The following is a 26417-nucleotide window of genomic DNA, read 5'->3' as shown; positions in this document are numbered from 1 at the left end:
AAAATTAGAAAATGCTGTTGTAGGTATGCCAAGCCAAAAAGTGTCAATATAAGACTGCCACAGAACAATGCAAAAAACATAGAACACTAAAAGGCACCAAATTGGTTAATTGTAATATTGAGGCCCATGCGGGTTAGAGATAGAGATAAAGCTAGTACCTCACAGCTTAAAAAACAAAGGCATGGCTCGCAAATACTTATTGAAACATGAAATTGCCATTTTAAAATGTTTCCACTCTGGGACCCGTTTTCAAAAATTGTTTCTGGTCTTCCAAACCTCCAGATCTGTGTGGACGCACAACCAAAATAACAAAAAACCTTTGTAGTTACACCTAATCCCGTCTCTGTGAGGGCTGGGCCACAGGCTTTGCAGAAAAAATAGCAAAAAAGCATCTAAAGCCTGCAAAGAGTTTTGTGACATAGACTGTATGTTGAGGACAAACACACTTTAAGGTTTTACTGATGCTTGTTTTCAACATAACTCCACTTATAGGTTGCAGATCTGAAATGTAATAGAACTGGGGAACAATAGGTAATTTATAAGCTCTAGGTTACCATTAGTTTTCCTGTGTCAATTTAAATGATTTACTAGTTTAAGCTAACAGCTAGTTGTAAAAATGCACACCTTTATGTAAGACACTCTATTAAATCTAATTCACATTGCAGTTAACATGGATTAGAGCTGGGAAATGTTGATATAAAAGAATAAGGCTGTAATGCTCACACCTAACATAACACTTTAGCATGCTGTGTACATGCTGCACTTCTCAAATACTTGGTTGCCCTGAGCAACATTAAGTAGAAACACTGACCACCTCTGAGAACCAAACATATTCCCTAAACAAAATGAACCTTGCAAACATGTCATTCTAAGGGGAATACAGACTTATTAAGAAAGGATGTTTGTCCAGTAAGGAGTCTCGAGGGAAGAAGGCTCATCACTCAACAGTTCAATCATGCATAGAGTTAATTTAAGCGGTGAACTTGAGAGATCTTCTGTGTTCAACAACAAAAGAGGAATAAGAAACAGTCACACCATCAACAGCCACCAAAACTACATCTCTAACCAGCTAAATGCCTGTGTTAGTAGATATTTTATTCGAGGTAGGTATAAACGTCAAGAAAATTAAGACATTCTGAGTACAATATAACTAATTATTATATAATACTAATTAATGTATATAATATGAAATATTTAGGTTTAAATTCTTTGAGGACCTTAAGAGTTATGTCATGATTCAAGAAGCTGCTGTTTTGGATGTGCCAAGAGTAATTTACTCAAGACCACAATTTCTAATCGGCACTTTATAAAAAATAAAGTGAACTTGGCTGAATGTTGTTTCTGTTCAGTTTTGTACTTAAGACAACATAGGCAGATAAAAAGACATCTTGCACTTCACTAGCATTGAAAGTAGAGAAGTGAAACTCAGCTCAGCAGTAGTAAGGGAGGAGCAGATGAAGCTAACAAAAACTGTGACCTATGACCTTTGAGAAAGTCAGAGATGGCCTCAAAAGATACAACGGGGGTAAACTCTTGAGAGTCATCCATCTTCATTAATGGAGCCTGATGTGGCAAAATGTGTCTGAGAAGAAAGGAGGGGAAACGAGAGTCAACATTTACCCCCTCTCTTTAACCACATGTATCCTCACATGTTTGCACTGAAAGGGAAACTCCTGACCTGTGTCATTGTGCCACTTGAGGATTAAAATCCTGTTGCCCGTCTGGACCATTAATTCCGCAGTACACAACCTGCTAGGTTAAGTTTAATATATCCATGTTTTTAATTTATTTTTAACTCCACTGGACAGGAATTAATCACCACTCGCAAGATTTTAACTGTAAAAGACTCCAAAAACAACTTCACTCAACTTAAGAAAGAGTGTTGCAAACTTTGAAACTGAGAACAAGAATGCTTTTCAAGTAAAAGGGCAAGAGGTCACTAAAATCAAAGTATTTATCCCCTTGAGAATCTTAATATGCTTAGCAATCTGCCTATTAGATTACAAAAGCACTGGAGAGAGTTCATAGTGATAATATATCAAAGTAAATCAATATCTCCAAAAAACTAAGAGACCTCTACAAACAGAAAAAATATGAGAAATTTAATCCTGAAAAGATTGGTTTAAAGACTAATTGAAAGAGACTGCATATTGTTTGTGGAAGCCAAAGTAGCGTAGCTCTAACAGTTAAATTGTTAGAATTATAAACAAAAATCAGATGAGAGTAGACAACCACTTTGAAGATTTCATCAAAGGTGCTTCGATATGACAACTGTTTCCAACAGGTAAGCAAACTATTCCTGTACTATAACTTCACAAAACCTAATTTAGAAAAAAATGACTATCCCTTTAAAAATTATCCAAACTACTACATATTAACGAAGGAATAACCAGCAGTGTACATGAATACTAAAAAAGCAGACAATCATAGATTAGATTATCTTTGGGGAACAGGGCTGAACGTGTAGATCAGTGATTATTGGAAGTGCTGAGGATTCTGAAGTTATTTAGCGCCTTATTACATAGAACAAGAGTTTCCTGTACCCAATTTTACTACCCTATAAAATTGAGTACAGACAAAACACTTATCATCCATTTCCATGCATTCACGTGCAAATAATTGAACATCGGCTTGTGTTAATTAGACTCTCCATCATGTCTTCTAGGTTTCTTATTAACATAGACAAATTTAATTTATTTACCATGCATGTAAATACTTTTAAGCTCGTTGATATTTTCTTTATTATTACCACAACTTCTGAGTCTTACCATCACAGTGCTATCTTCATTGTAGGAGGGTTCAGTCTCTGTCGTTTGGGGGTTGAGGGCGGAGTCACTGCTGCTCCTCACCAGCAAGGGTGTGTCTGAAAATAAAACACACAAAGAGAGACAAACTTATATATATATATACATTAAATACAAGGAAAAGCAACAAAGGCTTTGTGATGGCCTGATCACAGGCTTTGTGATCAGGCCATCACAAAGCCCTGATCTCAATTCTATAGAGAATTTGTGGGCAGACTGGAAAAGGCGTGTGCAAGCGACTGAATTACACCAGATCGGTTAGGAGGAATGGGCCAGAACTCCAGCAAACTAATGTGAGAAGCTTCTGGAAGGAATGAAGGAAAGTCAATCATCACTGACACTAACTTCTGATTTTGATAGTAACAAATACATTTCTGACATAGTCCTTCTGTCATCATTGTGGCATTTAGCAAATACAAATAATTTTGATTATTCTAACTAAACTAAGACAAAAGTTTGGTCTTATGTAACTTCAGACAATGAGAAAAAGAAAGTATTTTTATTTGATGTATGTAAACTTCTGGTTTCAACTTTAAACTGAAATTAGACCCAACTCATTTCTTTCTAACAACCACAGAAAAAATACAATCTGGCTCAAAAATAGGCCAACAAGATGTTGCATTAAATTGCTATTTATTCAGTGACGTGTCCAGCCTAACTCCTTGCTTAAAACAAAAACATGCAAAGTGTGCAAGATATTGTACTATTTGAACCAAAACCTGTTTTCAACTACAGCATCTTAATCAACTTAACAGCCAGCCAAATTTATGTATGTACTGTATGTAAACATGTATAAGTAACATACAAATCCCACAACCTCACACTGAATGTTCTGACAGCAAATGCTGCAGAGGTGACAATGTGCGGGAAGTGTGAAAAGTTAATGTATTATCTGCTCACATCCCATCGGTGAACACACTGTTGTTCATGCATCCAAATGGCCAATAAGTGGCTGATTTGTAGATTTGTGTGTGCAAGTAGGTAACAGATGATAATGGCTCTTTTCTTCACATCTCATCGGCCCTCTGCATAAAATCATCATTTACCAAAAACTGATAAATGGAACACACCGCGCTGCCGCTTGTGCTGCTGATGGGGCTTTGGGGGAAGAGTGAAAATGAGAGGAAAGTCAACACTGCAGAAAGCTAAGCAAATAAATAAGATTTAATATGCTGTGGTTTTTACTATGATGCGTGCTGTACACTCTAAAGATCCACCATTCCCACTCATAGGGGCCATCAATCTATACATATACATTAAGAACACTGTCATGTACTCGCCTAAAGCTCAATTGGGAATATAATGGCAAAGGTGGTAGCATGGGTGGAGGGAACTCTACACTGTTAAAGTACTCTGAAGACATACCAAATGATATTTGTAGGGTCATATATTGATTATCACAAATGGACCCATGGTGCTCTTAAGAACTACTGGGTGATATGGATTACATCAAACCTCTAATCAATTCATCTCCTCAAAGGAAAACAGTTACAGGGAGATGGTTTGATGGACGAGATAAAAGGTAAAAATGAAAGATGGTTATTTCAGACAGACTATTAATTTTTGCCGTATGACATGCACAGTACCTCAGTAAAGTGTTCATATTCTTAGAACTTGAACTCCTTTTGAGAGTTTCAGGCTACAGATGTCAATGTAACTTAATTTGATCGGCCAAAACACTTGTTTTCCAGATTATTTTTAAAGGCAAATATTTTAAGCATGCTCTTATTGTTATTGGACTTCCCTGAATCAATACTTTGCTGAACCACCTTTGTTGCAGTTACATTGGACCCCCCATATTCCTAGGAGTTAGAGACTTGAGACCCACTCTAAAGACACTTACTGTTGCCTATTTTAATTGTTCAAAAACAACATATAACTCAATATGCACTGATACTCACAGCAGAAAACATCTTTTCCCTACTGCAGAAGCTAACATCCAAAGTATTCCTTATTTCCGCTCATGGGGCTACAGCCAATTAGCGCAAAGGAAAATGAAAGGGACTCCTGGATTGGCAGCTTTGCAAAAACCAGCTAATAGCTTGTCAAGTACCATTACACCTCGGTATTGCATCGTCCCAAGCCGCATTTTGTTTAAAATGTCTTTTTTATGTTCTACACTCAAACCAGCAATCTTGTATATGCAGTACAACCCCTCTTTTTATTGATATTCATGGATGTAATAGTCCACACACTGGAAACTAAACCATTCTTTTTAAATGTTTAAGACTGATTAATGTTTTAATAAGAAACAAGACATGTTAAAATGACACAAATTAAATACCTGCAATTAAAACATGGAATAACTGTTTTGCAAGCTTGAAGTGGTTTGGTCTATCTGCAAACCTGGTTGTTTATGTCACTCCCTTTAATTTATAACTAATTTAAGTTGCAGTACACTATGATGGCAAAGAGGCCTCATAAAGAGCCACCATCATGAAGAGCCATCTTCTGCAGTTTAAACTGTTGTGCTAATTCCGATTTTTCTTCGATTGTTGGTTTTTGATGTCCCTAAAGTTCCTCAACTCCAACAGCATGTCATGAAAACACACATGCCAAATGATGCTGGTGAATTGACTTGTTTCATGTAAAAGGACAAAGTGATCCATTATGGTGGATTCATGGTTGCATGTTAACAGCAGAAGTATAATCTCAAAGGGGTTTTAAATCTTCTGCAGCCAATAGTGGCAGATTTGATCTGCAGCAATAGCCACTTTTTAAAGGCTAAACTTCAGTGAGCATTGTACATCTGAGACAATAGTATAAAAGATATCTCTGGCCATGTTAACACCAGAACTTTCCTACAGAGAAAAGCATGGGTGGGGTGGAGATGAAGATAAGAAATGACAAAGATTGGAAAAAATAATGTGAGACTGTCAGAAGGAGAAATTATGAGCAGCAGATAACAAGCTGCTGAAGACGGAAAGAAAGAGCCAACTTGGACTGAAACTCAAAACAGACAGTTACGGAGGCCTAATCCCGATCTCCTTTACACAATCATCTTGACAGTCTCTAGAGTTCTGTTACCTCCAATCTTACCGCTAATCTTTGCTGACAGGTGACTGTACTGTAACAGACTAAACTTCCCATCCCAACAGTCTGGACAACCCAGCAAGGGTCCCTGTTTTGATTTAAGACGTTTGTACTTTAGTATTATAAACTTTGCCTTATATTCTGTTAGGTCTGTTAAAAAACAACAACATAAAAATACAATATATTTAATTTTAACATAAAAACAAATGATAACTGATCAACTCTAAAAGGAAAATAGATACATCCAGTCAATATGATGAAGGATAAAAAATAATTACCCTGCTGATGGAATGCAGCTTCAGAATAAATGTTGAAGTGAAATAATTTACTTTGGCTGGTTGTAAGAACACAAAGCCTCTGATTAACATAGCTTCTTTTGTAACGTAAAGTTTATTCAAATCTGAATGACAACTTTAAGCCCCCTTCACAACCACATATACAATAACTCTAGTGAACAAGCACTCGACTTGAAAAAAGACAGAGGGCTGTGAAGAAGTGACGGAGAAAACCAAACAGAGACAGACGCAGTGAGAGAATAAAGGTCATGCAGAAAAGTCTGGTTCAGGTAACACTGAGCAGACACAAACACCGGTTTTTGGTCTGCAGCCTGACAGAACACACGTACTTCCTGTCTTCCTCTCCTCATCTAACTCTCTTTGGCCCGTATTTCAATGGCACAGCTTCCAACATTCTGGCCTCTGCCATCTTGCCTTCATTAATGTCCCACCCATCACATCCTGACCTTTGACTGTGCTGGAATTCAAAGTTAACAGTATTTCTCCAGTGTATCAAAAACAAAAGGCTCTAATACTATGCTTGCAGCCTTGCAAAAGAAGTTATACTGCAACCTGTAACCAAAATGTTTGTGGGGGTTTCTCTTAGCTTTTACAGTACCACAAAAAGCTCAGCCAAGCAAACAATGTTAAACATTTTACATTAAAGAAATCAAATTCTCATGTAGATCTTAGTAAGATTGTGTAAAATCTTACAAAGCAAATAAGCCACCAGCAAAATGAAGACACTCATATCAGTTGCATTTCTCTGATGTTCTCTCTAAATTTATTTCTCAAGCAATGAAAGAAGTGCTCATAATCAGAGGAACATATGACAAAGACCTCAAATTACTGTTTTAAGTGAAAGAAGTTAAGGTAGAATTAAAATTATATCAAGTTAAAATCTGCTTTTTAACTCTTCCACGATTTTACCACAATACTGAGGAGGAACGTAACACACACAAAAACACATTTCAGTGCAACCCAACCCCCAAACAAAAAAACCCATGTGGGATCCAAATGACGGCATCTCTTAAGACCGCAGGACGGATAACTAAAATATTTTAGATTTTGAGGTTCTCTCGACTCCTAAATCAGTTGGTATATCTTTATTTTACTTTGACTTTTTCCAACATTGCTCTGGCTAGTTGCATTTTTTTCTTTCAAACTTTTTTAACTTGCGTGAAATTCTTAATTTTTTTTTAATTTGTTTAATCACCTTGTGACTGACAATATTTTATCTTGCTTTCGTCCTATCTCATCTGATTGTAAATATCTAACCTTATATCATCTGTGGTGTGGAAAATATCTGAATGTGTTGCAATATGTTGATTTCACATGTTTGACCAGTGATTAAGAGTTGCTACAGCTGTTGTTGAGATGCTATGACAAATGGTAGACAAATGGTAAAAGAACAGATCTATGTCCGTAGAAACAAAATCCTGCATAGCTAGAGTTTTAACTCTTGGTAAATTACGAGTTTGAAAATGTATAACTTGTTTTTTATGCCACTTTAGGAAATTGTAGAGTTCAATGTGGGTCATTACAGTAGAACAAACTTACTAGATTTGAGGGCTGAAGAATTGACTTCAATCTCTCCTCCTGTGATTGGCTGGAAAACAGAAAGTTCAGCTTGGTGGAGGTCAGGGCTCGGGGTCAGGCTAGTGTCAGCCACACCTCTCTGCTGGGCTTCCTGCTCCTCATACACCGCCATCAGCTATAAAAACATGTATAAAACAGCAGATTATTATTAATCTGTCTCACTCAGAATGTTAAGCACTTTAGCTCAAAACTCCATTTCCATATCAGGTTTCTAAACAAAAAATTCAAGAAAAACTAGCTTACAACGAGAGATATTTTTATTTTAAGGCACAAGCAAACACCAAAATTGTCTTTACTGGTCTAAATTTGCAATGAATTTATAAATGTTAGGATAATAAACAACCTTAACACGAACATACAAACAACTTCAGTGTTACCTTCTGGATGAGGACGCAATAGAGGACATCTAAGGAGCCCAGCATTATTGTGATAACATGTGCACCTGGTCCTAACTAGCAACTATCTCCATTGATGCGCCTTTTGCACGTGTGCTGCAGCCTGCTTGTGCTTTACCATGTTATATAGTGGAATCCCTGTCTATTGAGGATTGCACTGAGTCTGCGTTTAGCCTAACATAGCAGAGGTTGTCACCACAGTGTTCGAGGGGCCTCCATGCTAGTGCTGAATAGAACTGTGTCTGGGCATGTATCTGTGCGTATAGCTACATTTGTGTGGTGTGTATATAGTGACCAGGTATAAAGAGAGGCGAGTTTGCCAGCAGAGCCAGAGGTTTCCTGCTGCACCGAGATGTGTGAAAAATACTCTTCTGCATTCATGCTGTTCCTCTGGCTATTTATGCTTCTAACTTTGTCCTCGTGTAGCACAATCTACAACTTGTATTGATCAGGCCACTATGCGTACAACAGATCTGCCCTTCCTGTTCAGCACAGCCTCACAAGGCAGAGAGCAGAATAGTATCGAGTTACACAATATCGCACCTTTCTCGCCATGTTCTCATCCATATCTCACCAGTTATTCTCTCAGACTCTCACACATCCATGTTCTGTCACCCTCCCCACTTCCATCTGTCTAACACAGATTCATCTCATTGTGCTCTTCCATGTCTCCTTTTATAACAAACCGCCTCTGACATTTTTCTGAGCTTTCTTTCTTTCTTTAAAGCTTGCATTTCTTTCAAATCACCTTTCCATCTTGAAACCAGGTCTTCTTTTGTTAATACTCCATTTATTCCCTCCCTGCTCTTTTCTTGCGTTATTATCACACGTCTCTGTCACATTCACTCTTGGAATATGAAATCTTGCTTTGGTTATGTAACTCAAGTGATCTCCATTTGATAAGGATTAGTTGACCTCATCCTGCCTTATATGACAGGCTTCTTCAGTGAAAGCTGTGAACACTTTCACTGTTATCCAGCTGAAAGGCACAAAAACAGCAGCTACTTGTCACAGAGACAAACAGGGGACACATGAGGACAGAAAAACGTACTGTTTGCCATAACAAGTTAAAAGAGATTGACTTAAATCATCTTTAAGTGTGGTGTACATTTGCATTTAGTCATTTAAATGTTCAGAAGATGTTGTTCTGGTCTGATAAGACCAAGAATGAACTTAGGATATTGGAAAAACAGTGTGTGGCAGAAAACGAACTCTCCCTGAACACACCTTCTCCATGGTGAAGCACAGTGGTGGCAGTCATTTTGTTGGCATGCTTTTGTTCAAGTGGAACGTGGAAACTAGTCAGAGTTGATGGTAAGATCAAGGGAGCAGCAAAAAAAAAAAAAGCAATACTGAAAACAACCTAATCCTTAATACCTGAAAGTGGGATGAGGTTTCATTTTCAGCCTGGACAAGAACCCTAAACATATAGCAAGACCTACAATAAAATTGCCCAGAGCAAAGAAAATTCATGAGATCTAATGAACCAGACCTAAATTAAATTGAGACAAAGTGACTGAGCCTGAACTATTTTACAAATAATAATTAGAAGGGAAAAAAATTCTAAATGTGTAAAGGTGGAACCCAAGTCCGGTATTTACAGATTCACCAACTTCAAATTATTGGAACATATCTAAGAAATAAAAAAATCTTGACTCGCTATTGGCTAACGTTTGCAAAGCAGTCAACCCAGAAGCTTCAGTCTTTTTCTTGGGGCTAATTGGCTGTATCCCAAAGGGCAGAAATAAGGAAGACTGTAGATATTCGCTTCTGCGGTAGTGCCAAGATGGTATCCACTGTGTATATTGACGTATATTAAGTCACATTAAAAAGTTCTATCATAATTTTAGTCTATAGCTACGATGTGTTATATTCCCTGATATTAGAATAAATTAATAAAAATAATATTTTATTGAGATTTTAGACACCTGTGTGCATGTCAAACAAGCAAGGGATACATAAACTAATTTTAATTATTAAATATAATATTGTTAAACAAATAATGCCAGTTAAAAAGAACACAAAAAGACAAAAAAAAAATACAAGGGGATTTCAGAAATAAACCACATAAAGGAACAAATGTGTGAAAATGTCCAAGCAAACCTGAAAGGGCACCAAGTCTGTAATAAAGCAGTGATGATAAGAAAGGGTAGACAATCAGATGAGATGGGACAGAGTTTTGCCTTTGTTCTGTTCAACAGGACTCAAAGACCTGCCACACAAAGCGACAATGCAACTTCAGCACATGGGGAAGATTAGGCTGTGAGACAAAAAAGGGAACACTGCAAAAAGTCAAAGCAAAAAAGGAGAGAAAGAAATGATAAAAGAACATGTAAGAGACAGGGACTGAGGGAGAATTATAATGACAGTAATGAGGGAGAGTGACAGATAGGCTGTACTGTAAACCCGTTTGCAATGTCAGACAGTAAGAGCAAAAAAGCCAGCCTAAAAGTAAAAAAAGAGTGTCTGAGTGTCACTGTGTCAAGAGCTAGAGCGTTGATGTGCCCATTTTCTACAAAATCAAACGTGACATGCTGTCCCTTGTGTCTCTGTTCCTCTCTACAACGTAGCTTTGCAGAAATTTGCTTCAGTAGCTCATATTACAGTATTTTAAGAAAGACAAAACATATTCAACCTTTTTATCTCATACAATAACATTAGATTTATATGTAATGCAGTCATAAATTGGTTGAGGTCACTTGGATATATGAAAGCCAGATGAGATGGGCAACACATGCGCTGATCTGACCAAAAACTAATGGACCTATGCCTGCCTGAAAGCTCACACTTTCATTATGAGGTGATAAAGCAGTGTGACATCATCTGAGAGGGTTAACAGATAATGTCACAGTGCAGTGGATCATGTTACCTCACAAAAGGAGTATCTTGGGCTGTGCTCTAAACTTAACCTCTAGAAAAGGAGAAGATGTCTAAAGTGAGATCACCCTTCACAGAAATAATTCAAAATTTGAGAAACAAACAGTTAGGTTGTAAGTGGAACAGTCACAGGTATTTTAGACAAAAAAAAAATACTTGCTTAGAATAGACATATGCTGACAGATTCACTGGTATTTTGGTCGAAAGGTCCATTTTCACTCGCTTCTGCAAAAACTTCATCAATCCACTAAGTTGTTTTAAAGAAAATTTAACCTTCCCCTCAGCAAATCTGTCAACAAGCACAAGCACTGCTGACTCAAAGATGAAGAGCTCTGTGAAAATCTGCTATTTTTCTCCTTTTTTTCCAATTTCAGCCTTCCGTTGAATCAAAATTTTTACTTTGATCTTGCTGCTGACAAGCTGATGCAGAAATGCCTTCATCAACTTGTTAGCCTCACCACTTACAGATTTAGGCACTGGGAAGAGTGTCAGACAAGTTATCTGTGTGTTTTGAGTTCGACATGGGATGCTACTCAGAAATGTTTGAATTTTTGATCATTACAGTAGGCTGTAATGATCAATGGGTTGGGTTTTTACATGTATATTTTTAAGCTTTGTTTCTCTACAGAATAATTTGCTTAATTTATAGTATGTACTGTAAAAAAAATAAACACTCAACTTTCCAGAAAAATGTATAAAAACATCACTAAGCAAGCTTCCTTAGCAATGACCGTCTGTGGCTTACCTTCTTGTGGACTGAGTCAAAGACTCTGAACACCTGTCAAGTCAGCAGTCAGATAGCCCATTACAAGGCCAGAAAAAATAACATTCCTGCTTTAAAGTCAGAGTTTGTTGCTCCATTCCTGCTGTATTATTATTTTATTAACTTAGTTCCCGTGTTTTTGAACCCTGATTAAAACAGCAACATCAATCTTTTTCATCAAAAAAAATACTACTTTAGGCTGCATACACTTTTAAACAAGTGGCTGTTAGAGATTCATTTAGTTGGCTCCTATTCTTTACACAACACCAAAGCAGCATGTAAAGTTTAAGATTTGAGTACAACCACTTACATTACCATCTTTTTTCACATAAAGTGCTTTTTATTCAGGTCGATTATGGCTTGATTGATTACTTGAATCAGGATCAATAAAATACTACAAACGGATCCATTCACTGAGCTTAAAGGCAGCCCATAATTGCTCTCTCTCACATAAACACACACACACACACACAGACTAAACAATCTTTAATTAAATATGCTTAAGCTATCTGTACACCACTGACCTTTGATTTCCACTCAGGACCACTTACCGTAAAAAAATCTATGGCATGCAAGAGGGTGTGCCTGTATGTGTGTGCTTGAGTACTTTGGCATCTTATGGAGTCAGCAATATCCTTGGCAGTGACCACTTCATCACCATAGATTTAACATCAGCGCTGCACATGACAAGCCTTCTCCAAAGAAGCAGGAATATGCATGCAGTGTGAGAATCTGCTATTTTTAAAGCAGGCTAGAACTTTTACTGCTTCCTTTGAGTGGAAAAATAAGAAAAAAAGAATCAGAAAAACACAAATTTTAAGTCATTATTGCAAATATGTTAATTTTCTGCCATCTTAGACTTAGACTGACTTTATTGTCATTTTGCATGCACAGGGTGTATACAGAACGAAATTTCGTTGCATACGGCTCAGGACAATGTTTTGAGCTTTCAATGTTGTGAGGTTACTCCAGAATAAAATAAAATACAGTATAAAATATGAATATAAATATAAATATAGAATATAAAGTGCAGGAATGACAGTAAAATATAAGTTATTTAGCTCTGTACATGTGCAAGGTATAAAGTGGAGACCAGATTTTAAGTGCAGTCCAGTTAAGAGTTCAGCAGTCTGATGGCAAGTGGGAAAAAGCTGTTTCGGAACCTGGTGGACCTGCACCGGACGCTGCGGAACCTCTTTCCAGAGGGCAGCAGGGAGAACAGTCCATGGTGGGGGTGTGAGGGGTCACTGATGATGTTTCGGCCTCGGGACACACAGCGCTGGGATGAAATGTCCTGAATGGAGGGAAGGGGGGCCCCGATGATCCTTTCTGCTGTCCGCACCACTCTCCTCACGTTCTTCCAGTCGGAGGCGCTGCAGCTTCCACACCACACAGAGAGGCAGCTGGTCAGAATGCTCTCTATGGTGCTTCTGTAGAACGTCTTAAGGATGGGCGGGGGCAGGTGTGCTCTTCTCATCCTCCGCAGGAAATACAAACGTTTCTGTGCCCTCTTGGCCAGAGACGTGGTGTTCACAGTCCAGGTGAGGTCGTCCTTGGCGACGACCTCACCTGGGTGATGTACACCCCCAGGAATTTGGTGCTCCTGACCACCTCCACAGCCGAGCTGTTGATGAGCAGTGGAGCGTGGTTGGGCCGGTTCTTCCTGAAGTCGACAATCATCTCCTTCATCTTGTCAACGTTCAGGATCAGGCTGTTGTCTCTGCACCAGTCCACCAGCTGCTCCACCTCCTCTCTGTAGTCCAGGTCGTTGTCGTCTCTGATGAGGCCCACCACCGTTGTGTCGTCCGCGAACTTCACGATGTGGTTGGTGGCGAACCTGGGGACGCAGTCGTGTGTCATCAGAGTGAACAGCAGAGGGCTCAGGATGCAGCCCTGAGGGGAGCCTGTGCTGAGGGTGATGACATCGGAGGTGTGTTGTCCGATCCGGACTGACTGAGGTCTGTCGGTGAGGAAGTCTAGCAGCCTGTGCTATTTCAGATGTTCATTGTACTTCTGATAAAAAATTACACAAAATTATAAAAAAAAAAAAAAAAAAGCGCTATAAATAAACTCTGATAATCTGAATATAATGAGTTGAAGACAGCAAATGCTTGTTTCGGGTCTAACACCACAGAGGCTTCTACCCTGATGCAACTGTTCCTCATAAGAACGAAATCAAGTCTGATCACTCAGGAACACACACACATTCACGCACACAAGTGATACAGGATGGGCAGACAGCACCACCTAGCCCGATACAACAGAAACTGCATCTGAAGTGTATCACAAAGACATTGTAACCCCACCCCCATCACAAAAGCACATTTCTGCCTTTTATGGTTAATATAAGTCATCTATCTGTTTCCTATTAAGCAACATGAACTGTTCTGAAGCAAGAAAAATGGCAAGCTGAAATATTCTGATGTTCCTATCAACCTTGCTTTAAAGAACAAATAACTATCTGGAATGCCTCCACGCTTTGTTAAGTAGGTAGTATGTTAAAAAGAATCATTTTAAAAGAAATAAGCTGTTTTTACAGACCCACTCAGCTCTTTCTATCAGGCATTTTATTCCAAGTTTAAGAATGCTTGATTTGTTACATGGTTGAACTGTCTAACATTCACCACAAAAGTTACAAGTGGAGTGTAAATCTGAGGTTATTTCAGCATGAAACTCTCTAATATTAGGATGAGGAATACTACTTTTAATGTTCACCACACTTCTGTGTGATGACCATAAAAATAACTGCAGATCACAAAGAGAATATGAATGAGCCCTGAGGCAGGTGAGTTATTCTACATGAGGCTATAAGATGCCCTCTTTGTGTTTCATCAGCAGATATTCCTGCTTAGCCCCATTTTTTCCCCTCTGGCTTCACTTTGCCTTTTCTTTTTTGCTTCCCATCATTTCCCTTCTTGCCTCTTTTCATCGCAGGTTCTCCAAATCATTATCTTCCTTCCTTTGGCTTCCTTTTCCCTGATACTGTTTCTCTCTTTGCCATTTCTAAACTTCACAGCAGCTTCTCTGGTCAACTGCCCATCTCTCAAAAGACCTAAACATCTTTAATAACAAAAATATAGACTTTTCGAGTACGGATGCCAATATATTGGCTTTAACATCAATATTGGCCAATGTTAGTCATTTTTTGACACATAGGTATCGATCCAATAAGTAAAAATGTGCCAATATTAAAAATCAATATTTATTCAGTTTTATTGTTGTTTTTCTATCTGGTTTGGGAGACACAATGGATGGTTTGGTCATGTGGTGTTGTTTATTCACAGTTTTAAAAAAAATTAGGAAAATATATATAACATGGGTAAATATCAGTCATAACAGCAATACTAATATTGCATATCAGCCCAAATTGTCACATTGGTGCATCCCTGTTTTCATGCTCCTACTGTCTTGCCATCTCTGTCCGTTTTTGCCCATTCTTTAAAGGATACATACAAAAGTTCTCCATTTTTAAATATATAACCTGCAAAAAGACAATGATTGAATGATGGATGGACAGACGACAATCAAATTGATGACAGGTGACAGGATGAATAGATACAACCTTTAGATGACTTTTGGAAATAGATATTTCTCCATATTTATGCCGACCTGGACAATTTGGAAATCGTCCAGGAAGAATAGGTACAACCTTTGGATGACTTTTGGAAATAGACATTTCTCCATATTTATGCCGACCTGGACAATTGACAATTGTATAGGCCTATATATATATTTTTTTATTCCTGTTCTCCTGACAAAGTTTCAGTCCTGCCTGACAAATCAGCTAATGTAAATCCTCATGTTAAAGCACTTTGCTCCATTAGTTAAACCACAAAGCAACAAAGAGCTTATTGATTAGGACATGAATCTGATACACTCACTCTCACAAACTCGATATTCTATTTAATCTGACACAGTTATTTCATACTGTTTAACTTCCAGTCCTGCTTAGTCTGTTCTATTGTGTTGTTTAAATCATTTCAATTAAGAAAATGAAATACAGCATGTTAAACTTCTGATTTATATTTGATTACTAAATGGAAAATAACATTTAGAGCCCCCGCATACTGCACGTCATAAAGACCTTTACAAAATTGCTACAATCGAAGACAGGGACGAAAATATCTACACACTAACACAGAAACCATCTGAGAATCACTACTCAACCATCATCGATTGGTCATTTCTGAAATCAATAATTGGGATGGTGTTATCCGTGTTTGGAGAATATGAATGAATGAAATTCACCTGCTCAGCAGTTTCAAGTCTGCATTGGAGCATGTCTGCATAGCTTTGTCTGACTGTGTTCACTCACCCCTTTATTGATCTCCAGTCACCTTAACTCTCACTAGAGCATGAGAAATCCAGACAAAACAGACAGGAAGAAAAAGATGAATGGGCAACAGAAACGATGTGAAGAATGAGAAACACAGACATAAAGCAATGACAGTCAGCTTATGTAGACCACAATTAAAATACATTCAGACAGACCACATACAGGGACTTACACTTGCATAAAATGGATTAGTTTCTATTCAGAAAACCAGCATCCCACACACAATCAAAGTATGTCACTTTCCAATTGCTCAGTCTTGCTAACATGTTTTTTTTTAAATATATATATATTCCTGATTGCAGGAACATGCACATACTGTGTCCTCACATATAGCATGCATTTATGTTGGTGTATATTTGACTGTCCACTACTATCTTACCGAGCCTGAGTAGACCACACTTGACCATATGGAAGAGAATTATGGAGACACAGTAGCACAGATGGACACAGTCTGTCCATATTCTCAAAGATGTACAGCTAACAGGCTAGATGACAGCACTCATTACCAGCAGAGCCTCCAACAAGAGAAAACCGCAGAGGCAAAGACAAAATAGATGGAGCAAAACTGGCAATGTTACATACAGTTTAAATCACAGATAATGATTGGCTTCATATTAAGGCTGAATGATGTCTGTCGGGGGGGAGGGACAAAGTTTCGTACCAGTGTAAATATGCAGTAGACTATACATATATTTGTACCTTCGTAAAGATGTGCAAAACATGTTAAACTAAATATATCTTTACCTCCAGCAGCAAACTCCTACTGATGATTTGGGTTTTATTTTAGTAAATTAATTCAATGGGAAGTAAAGTCAAACATTCAGAAATAGCTGTTTTTAATGCAATAAAATCCACAATTATTTCTTTGGCACAACAAAAAAAAAACTATGAAATTTTATTAAGTTGATCAAATTGACTTAAAAATCAACTTTTAATTACTAAAATGCAACAGAATCTTGAGATAATAAACTGCCTCAATATTTCTCAAAGTAAATTTATTTTGCCAAGCGATATCGTGTTGCACTCAGAATGTGACTGCATCAGATGACATGACTATGATTAGATAGAGGGATGGATAGACAGACGGACACTTTATTCATCCCCTCAGGGAAATTCAGGTGCCCAGTAGTCCAAAAAGTGCAATAAAAAATACAATAAGAGCAACAGTCTAAATAAACAAGGGGTATTGCACTAAAAAGCTTAAGAAGCATTATTGCAGTACTATAGGAAACAGATGGCAGTCCAATTCATGAGCTTCTTTCCTTAGCCAAGGTGTTGTGCATCCTAATGGCAAAGTGGACAAAAGATCTACTGAGCCTCTCAGTCAGGCCTGAGAGGCTGACACTTCTGTTACATTATTACATCACATTTTTGTGACACTATAATCCGTATGACAATCACATGTCTTACAGATATTGTGCAGACCCATTTGGGATTTTTACTTTTTCTACACTGAAGGGCTATTTAATAGTCTTTCAAGGAGTCTGGACTGGATTTTACCTTCTCTTGTTCAAAATCTGAAACACCAAGACTTCACCAAACTAAACAGAGATAATGCTTTAAAAGAGATCATAACAAATACAAGATGTTTGAGTGAACAAAACAGGGAACTGTTTTGATGTTCTCCTGGCATCAGGACTCCTATAGCATTAGATATGCAAATGAAAATTGAAAAAAAAAAAAAAAAAAACATCAAACCCTGGACTGGTTTAATCTACACTGATTACAGATTCTTTCCCAAACACATTGCTAAAATCTCTTGTCTTGTATCATCTCTTCCACTAACCAGACTGCATCATTACATTCCTATTAATTATTTAGTCATGTTTAATTTACCCTAGCCACTCTCCAATGTGGGATGGATGAGAGAATTGGCCATTGTTTAAGATTTCTGTTGACTGAAGTCAGAAAATGGTAACTCAACCCTTTGATACCCAGATAAGAGTTACTTTTTGTTTGTCACAATGAAACCTCAATTTGTTTTTCTGCACATTCTAATTGATTACCTGAAATGTTATGGATTTATTGACATCATGACACATGTTTCAGAGCTTTCTGAGCCATCAGTGTTCACTTCTGTTACATCAGTGGAATCCACAAAACTTAATTCCCCTGTATCTTATTCACTCAGCTTTCTTTCCCTTGATTCATTCAACCTCTCCTTTCTCTTCAACAACTTATCCATTTCAATTGGCTCTCCGCTTAACAATGAATGTCTGAGTGCCTTTTTAAGTCGGATTTGCTGCCTGTCAGATTTGACTGATTACCCACACATCAGGTACATTGGGTACAGGTTACCCACACATCACAATCTCACATTAATGCAATCATGGCTTCAAACTCATATAACCACAAAGTCCTTAGATGGATGCTATCTGAGGATTACCCGGTGAAAAGCTTAAGTAGTGACAGTTGTCAGCTGATCTGACAAAATCTGAATCTGATCCCAACTCACATGTGTTATTGCAAATGAAAACAGAAACACAGTTCATCAATGCTTAAACATATTCACTTTCTGTATTTTCACACAAGAATAAAATCAAGCCACAAATGCTTTTGTTTTTCCTTGTGTGCACTGCAGTGCTAAGTCATCAAGATTATTTGTGAAAATGCAAACATTAGCAGACATTTTTTTATCATCAAATTATATGTTTGTAATACCCATGTAGTGCACAAATAGTGTGGCAATGTAGCACCAAATCTTTTTAAGCATTTACTACTAATAAATTAGGTCAGTAGTGTTTCTTTTAGCTGGATGGAATATAGTTAGAATTTTCAAAACGTCAAAATTATGCATTTATATTCTGCCCTCTTTTCATGGATGACCCAAAATAAGATCCAGTGCCCACAACTGGCATCACAATTCAACCACTGAGTAAAGTCTCCACCTGTCTGCAATTAATACAGTGAATAGCCTGCATTTGCCAGGGTTATAGAACACAACTGCTCTCTAATAGCTGAAATCAGCAAATACTTGAAACTCCTTCAAAGAATGCTCATGACTGCCTATTTTGTTAGTTCAAGCAATAAATATAGCATAATAAACATTAATACACATGGTGTACTGTCTTGGCAATACTGCAGAAGTTAATATCTATAGTGTTCTTTATCCAGCCAATCAGCACCAAGGAAAATGAATGCCACTCATAGATTAGCTGCTTTGCAAAGACCAGCCAAAGATTTTCCTGCACATTGTAAGATCTGCTGAAACTTTAAAAGATAAGTCAAGAGATAAGGGTACAAGTGAGGAAGCATTCTCAAAATATAGGCTGCAACACAGTTGGATAAAGACATCTGGTCATCTGTAATGAAACACAGCTTCCTTGCACCAATATTAGGACATAGTTAAGGGAGAAATATAAATTGTGTTGCTGTGTTGGATGGACAGATTTGAAAGAGGGCAGGATTCCATCAACTATGTGAATATGTCAGAGAAACAAGCTGAGATTTGTTCTGGGGGGGTCATATGTGTAGGTCATCTTTAATCTGTGTAGCAGTGTCGCAATGAGCTATGCAAGCAAATGACTGTTCAAAGATTAAATACAGATTTGTCCTTTTCATGTCCCCCTTTAAAAGATACAGATGTTAAATTTTAGATTTTGACTGGATATAGAGAGCCAACATTAAAAAAAATCTTCTGAAAGTTCTGAATTCTCAGAAAAAGTCACCGCAAATACCTCTGACCTCTAATTAGCTTCAGATGTATTCCTCACTCTGACACTTAATCCTAGATTACATTTCTCCCACCCCTCCATCAGAATGTCTTACCACCACCTACTCAAGGTGAATGACGGAAATTATGTGATGCCTACTCATAGAGCTGATGATCTCTGTGTGCATGCGTGTGTGTGTGTGAGAGGGGGGAGGGGGGGCTGCCTGTGGTGTGTGTGTGTGTGCATAAAGGTTAGGCAATTAAATGAGCCTGTTATCATCACTCAAACATTCAGGGACAAGTTCACTCTTTATTAAGCTCTCACAGCCCAGCACATTACTCTGTCAATGGATTTAAATCTTTCCACTAACTGCTAGTGGGTATGCGTGCGTGCGTGTGTGTGTGGGGGGGGGTGCATGTGTGGTGACAACACATATTCACACAGAACAAATCTTTTTAAAACACACACACTGTACTCACATGGACCTCACATGCACCACATTAAACTGGTTTACTTTCTCAAGAGGTTGACATAAGAGGTGGTCCTTCTAACATCTCTAAGATTGAGGTGAAGAGAGAGGCTCCCATCCAACACTGTGATTACATTAGCCCTGAAAACAGATGTTATCATCCTTTCACAGTGCTACGAATCAAATCAATCTCGATATTAAGTGATGTGTGCATAAGGCGCAATCTTTTTCAATACAGATTACAGGCCACCAAAACACCAGAACAAAAAATCTCCAGATGAGGTTCAGATTAGCTTTCAATCCATAAGGTAGATTTTAGCAAAGGTGGAATGAGTGCAGAGCTTCCAGCAGCACAACACATAATACCCTTAAAGGCTAAGGTGAATATAGCTTGGGGTATTTAATCGTTAAATCAAGAACATAATTACCCCATTTCTTCTTTGAATGTGTAACCAGAATGAGACTGTCAAGTCATCAGGGGCTCAATGTAAGAGATTTAAAGATGAGATCCTAGAAAATTGACTCCTTTGTGCTTCTACAATCCCAGTTGATGTGAGTTTTCTTGCTGGAAAATAATTATTTTGAGAGCAACTTTTGATACTATGATGTACTTTATAAAATAATTTTTGAACTAAGACGTATTCAAATTTTAAAGATGGCATTGAAAAAATCTACTTGATATGATTTGAATTTACAAATCAAGGTTAGAGAAAGAACATGTTCTTAATAATTATTAGTACCTTAATAATCATGTCTGATGAAAAGTTACCTTAGATTACTTTAGAAGTTGAATCTAAATGGAACCTCGGTGACATTACATGTACTTAATAAATACAATTGTACTTTGCAAAAGTTGGTAAAATTGGGTAAACCGATCAAAGTACATTCAGAAATGTTTGTTTGCCAAAAAAGTTTATATTTTGTAGTACGTGTGTCTATTATAATTTGCAAAACTGTAATACAATTGCAACTGTTATTGGTTGGTTTTAACAATTGTGTCGTATGAGGTGCATATATTTTGCTGAGAAAAACGCTAAAGTTGGACCGAGACTTCATTGGCAAAAAAGGCATTTTTAAACAAAACCAGAAAGTGAAAGACAAATAAAATTTTATCAGGGCATCCCTTTGATACAGTAAATGGGGTGACACAATTTTGTTTAGATATAATTTCCTTAAAAAATTGTAAATAACTATATTGATTAAACAACATTTCCTGCATTTTTCCTTTCTTTACTACTAAACAATGTCTCCACCACTTTATTTTAAGATTAGATTCTCATTACGTATTAGTTTACATCAGGGCTGGGTATTAGAATCCATTCAGCAATAATACTGTACCTATTGTGATATATAACACACTGCAATGACAATTATGATTCAATATATATGAAGCTATAATAAGATACAAAATCTTCAGATAAGCCAAGAAAAGTTTATGCTCCAACAGTCTGAACACCGAAGGATGCCACAGAAGGCTCTTAGAGATTTTCTCATTAAGGTAATCCATTTTAAAGAATATACCCACTCAGGCATTTATTTAATAAGTCATCATCACAATGAATCTATAATGAGGTGGACTTTATTGCACAAATTAGTCACATACACACAATTTCACACGGTGCCATCTATCCACATATTCTTGGAGGGTCCCAGGTGCAGATGTGTTTTTCTTAATTAAGAGTTAAGGACCATAAAGACTACAGGCTTTATCCTTTATTATTCTCTTCATTAACCCCTTCACTCTCCCTGCTTGTTTCATTTCAGTCTCTCTTTTAACCCTTTCTCCATCGTTTCAAATCAATGCTCCATATCCTGCTGTTAGGCAGCCACCTCATGCCCATTTCACAGACTGTTACCATTAACCCCACATTTGTCTTTATTTTACTCTCTCTTCTGAAGTTCTGTAATTACCACCCTCCCCCTATCTTGCATTTTATTCACTCTAGCAATTAACCCCTTTCTCTGTTGCAATGTCCTCTTCTCCTTTCATATGCTCTCCCAGATTGCACCTATCTATCTCCGTCTCACCTTTTAACTGTTCTTGTTCTTGTCATCTCCCTCTCACTGACTTTCAGTCTCATCCTTGCTCCAAGCAGCTTCTCTTTGTCCCACAAATGCCATTACTCAATTAACCCCCCCAGGTTCATGGTTAGGGGCCAACATATGTATCAGGGCTGAATCACATCTGTCTGTGCTTTTGACAAATGAATGGTTCACACACACATATATGCTGGCACTCCAAGGTGTGACTCAGAAATGATTGGATTCATTAGGGGAAAGGGTGAAGGAAAGCGGTACATGGCAAACGGGAAGGAAGGGGGTGACAGAACAGGGAGAAGCCAAATCATTACTAAACGCTGGTGGAAGACTTAGAACACGGAGGCCCCCAAAAAAGTAAGACAGGCAAGATACAAAGATGGGTATTACTTAGATGCATTAACAGACTGGCAGGTACTTTTAAATAAGACAGAGCGAGCGGAAAAGGAGAAAACATGAGGACAAATTGGAGACAGCTGAAAGGCAGCACAAAGAGACAGCAAAGAAAAGACAGAAACAGGGAGCACTTAACTTCATTATGGCAAGTTCCCACTGTTGTCGTCCTTTTATACTGCCATAATGAGCGAGCTCTCAATGTAACAGAGAGATAATGATACATAAACCAAGTCTGGATGACCTTTAGAGAAAAAAATCCATTAATTGGAAAAAAAAAAAAAAAATCAAGGCTACAATGAATTTTTCCAAACAGTTAAAGTTAATTTAATCTAAACATGGATTTCTTCTAATGGGAAATACATTTTGTTAAATTAGGTTTAGAAAATAATGGTATATTTTCTGCTTATTATTATTATTATTCATTTGTATAATTTTTCACAATTAATTTGCAATAACCTTTTACAAACATTGCTTAGGGGTACATCAAAGTTTGCACATTTTATGCATTTTTACAACTTTGATTTCAGAAGAAGAAAGTTGTATAAATTCAGGATGTGAACAGTTAGAAAGTTCAAGATCTACATCTGTGGTAGAGATGTTTTTGTTGTTGTTTTCTATTCGGAGCTGGTGTCCATCTCCAGCAGTCAATTGGGCAAGAGACTCTAGACAGGTTGGCAGTCCATCGCAGGGTAACATAAGACACACAGGACACACACACACACGCCCCCACATACACCCCTTAAGGATACATTACCCTAACAATCTTATAATAATAATAATAATAATAATAATAATAATAATAATAATAAACATTATTGTTTATTGCAATACCTTCTGGGAAATTTAGCGTCCAGCAAAATTTGTTCTTGTGACGGACCTAGCCAACAATGCTATCAACTACTCTACTGTGCAGACTGTATTTTATACAAACTAGTTTTATAATTCCTATTTTAAGAATAAACCTACTTATTTATGTGGATAACACTGCATTTCCATTTCCCATTGTTCATAAAAGTGATAACTTTTTTCTACGGGATACTGAGTTAGTGAAACACTGCTACACACACCTTTTGCATGTCAGATTTTTCATATTGCATGGAAGCCAATTCTACTGGAATTATGATACAAGACATTGATGAACAAAGAAAGGCCTCACTCCTTTGCTTTACCCATATTTATCGTATTGAAATTCTATTTCATGAAATTCTATTATGTTCTGTAAAAATTTTAAATAGTAGAGTAATGTGGCTGAACAATGATTCCTGTATCTTTATTGCGTTGGATAACTGGCAATGTACCAAGATACATACCATATCAGCCACAAAGTCAAATAACCAACCCTAGTGTGTATGAACTGGTTAATATAAAGAAAGATTATATTAAGACTATAAGTAACTAATTGCATGAATAATCAGACCCTATATATACCAGTGCATCTGTACACATGTATCCATACTCGCATACACACACACCCAAACACAAAAGGATACATGCATTTAACAGATGGCTGGTGGTTAAAAGAGTGTGAATGATAAAACCAGCCCACTATTCCTCTGCTTTGTCCATTATTCCACTCCACTGCTTTTAAAGAGTGTAGGCGTGTGTGCGTGTGTGTGTTTGCGTGTCCGCACATGCAAAGAAATAAATCTGTGTGTGGAGCTTTCAGCATGCACCACGAATCTGTGTCTAAGTGAAACAATCTAATCACATCACAAGCATCATAAATGAACAATATTAAAGCTAAACTACCAAAGTAAAGCATTAAAAACAGCTATTTAATTTTTGCTCCATACTACTTTATTGTCTAAATTCGTCAAGTGTGACGAGTTCCAGGCAATCAAAGTAATGGTGCATAACAGGCCTACTCAAAATATGCCTCACAAGTAATGTTGTATTACCCATCTGTGTACGTAATCATGTGAAACATGGCGTGTCTGTAACATATGAGGCTGTGTGACATTAAAGGTTATGTTTAAAAAGATTGTAATCTAGATGGTTTATGATGCGTGTGAGCTCTTTTTGTTGGGTGTGCATGTATGGAAGAGATGTGAAGGAGGCGGCAAGTGTCGCTCTGCACTTTAATTATACGCACTTCATTCACACATAAAAAGACCTTTCACATTGATAGAAAAGAATCTAGTTGCAGTCATCCTAATTGTGTCATGTAACCTAACTTGTGAATAGTTTTATTCCATAACCTGAAGCTAAGAGTCTGAGTGTTTGGTAGGGGACAAAAAACAGGAGCAAAAACGGAGATTAGTAAAATCCCAGTCTAAAACTGCAATTGTTTTTCAGAAACATTAGTTGTAGTTTACCCAAACATGATAACAAAAAACTGAGTTTGAAAGATTGTGAATCTTATCACAGCAGTAATGTATTTCCAGTCCTATTTTTTCTTCTGTTTTTTTAGACTGCTTATTACATTTTCTTTTATGTATTTGAATAACCTTGTCACAGACTTAATATGTTTGCACAATTACTTGGACTAAATATATAGAGAAAGAAAGGTTGGTGTGATTTTTAAATTTTATCTCGTTTAGATTTAATGTCACCCCACAAAGAGCAAAATGTTTTACTGAAGGCTAAAATCTTGTCTTCAGACATAATGCTCGGTGTAGATCAAATGCTAACTTGCTGAAAGCTTCAGTCTATATCCACTAACTAGAAGTGTTGAACAAACAATGAAGAAGAAAGAAGCACAATAGTTTTAATCCTGTTTGCATCCCTACAAACAGATCATTGGCTTCTATAACTTCAGCAATAAAATAAGACCTAAATAAGTGGTAGGTCAAACACAAGGTGCCATTCATTAGACTGACTTATCCATTAAAATATAGAACTGTGATTTAAAATAGTCCTAATCTATGCAATAGCAGTCATGAATAAAATAACAGTAGCAATCAATATTATACTATTTTAGCAGCAGTGACTATTACTGCAGCTTTAAATTTTAAATAAAAGCAAATAATATCATGCTATGCATTTTTATCTAAAATGTGCAAATACAATGACATATGGAAACATATGCTATTTTTAGTCAAAGTAATCATAGTGTGAACATTTAACATCGGTCTATGCTTACACTGGCAAAATGGAATTAAACTCTTTATTGTCTCAAAAATTAGCCAAAATTAATATTCATTTAAAACAAATTCTATAGGAGAAAAGCTAAGTATGCAGTAACACAGTTAGACCAAAAGATTACACCAGTAAATGTGTAGTAAGTGTCTGGGTCTGAGAAAGTGCACAAAAAATATCTAATTTGCATACACAGCTTAAACCTTACTGTTCTTCTTTTTTTAAAAGTGTTTCTGACAATTCATTATTTTTCTCTAACAGACACTAGGAATTAAAATAATTTAATCAGTAAATAAATGATAATTTGGATATTTTTATCCAACTTATTTTAAGGATAAAAATAATTTGAGGTCCCTGTGATTTTTTAAGCAAATATTTAAATCTGTGATAATGAGGAAATTATTCAGGTCATGTTCCCTGTTAATAGCCAGCCATTTTCCTCACTCACTTCTGTGCTCATTACCTCTTTTGTAAAGTTTACCACCACCATGAAAATGAAAACTATAGCCATTAGTGGAAAAGGAAAACACACCAGCTGTTGTTGGCAACAGATGCTCTGAAAAAGTTTATAATTTATATCCGTCTTTCAGTCCACAGAATGCCTTTGTAACTAATAGCATGTGCACACATTAATACTACAATGGGTAGATGGAGTAATTCTTCACACAAATGAACCAATTAGGACCTTTAAAAAATCCATTT

At 37.1% G+C, this 26417-nt stretch overlaps 1 protein-coding gene across 5 annotated transcripts in view; it reads right to left on the bottom strand.

Annotated features, from left to right (window-relative positions):
• LOC102234947 (partitioning defective 3 homolog B) overlaps positions 1-26417 on the bottom strand; it is a 211369-nt gene that overhangs the window by 160392 nt on the left and 24560 nt on the right. For 4 of the 5 annotated variants that reach the window (XM_023337170.1, XM_014469594.2, XM_023337171.1 and 1 more), the window contains 2 exons: positions 7673-7826; positions 2769-2863 (listed from right to left, as the gene is read on the bottom strand). In XM_023337170.1, the coding sequence (XP_023192938.1) occupies positions 2769-2863; positions 7673-7826 (249 nt within the window). Of the gene's footprint in view, positions 1-2768; positions 2864-7672; positions 7827-8088; positions 8135-26417 lie in introns of those variants that run through there. The other variant, XM_023337172.1, reaches the window with a different exon arrangement.

This window comes from Xiphophorus maculatus, chromosome 7 (genome assembly GCF_002775205.1).
Source record: "Xiphophorus maculatus strain JP 163 A chromosome 7, X_maculatus-5.0-male, whole genome shotgun sequence".
Taxonomy (NCBI): Eukaryota; Metazoa; Chordata; class Actinopteri; order Cyprinodontiformes; family Poeciliidae; genus Xiphophorus; species Xiphophorus maculatus.
Note: the sequence above shows the minus strand (reverse complement) of the source record. Positions and strands in the feature narration are given on the sequence as shown.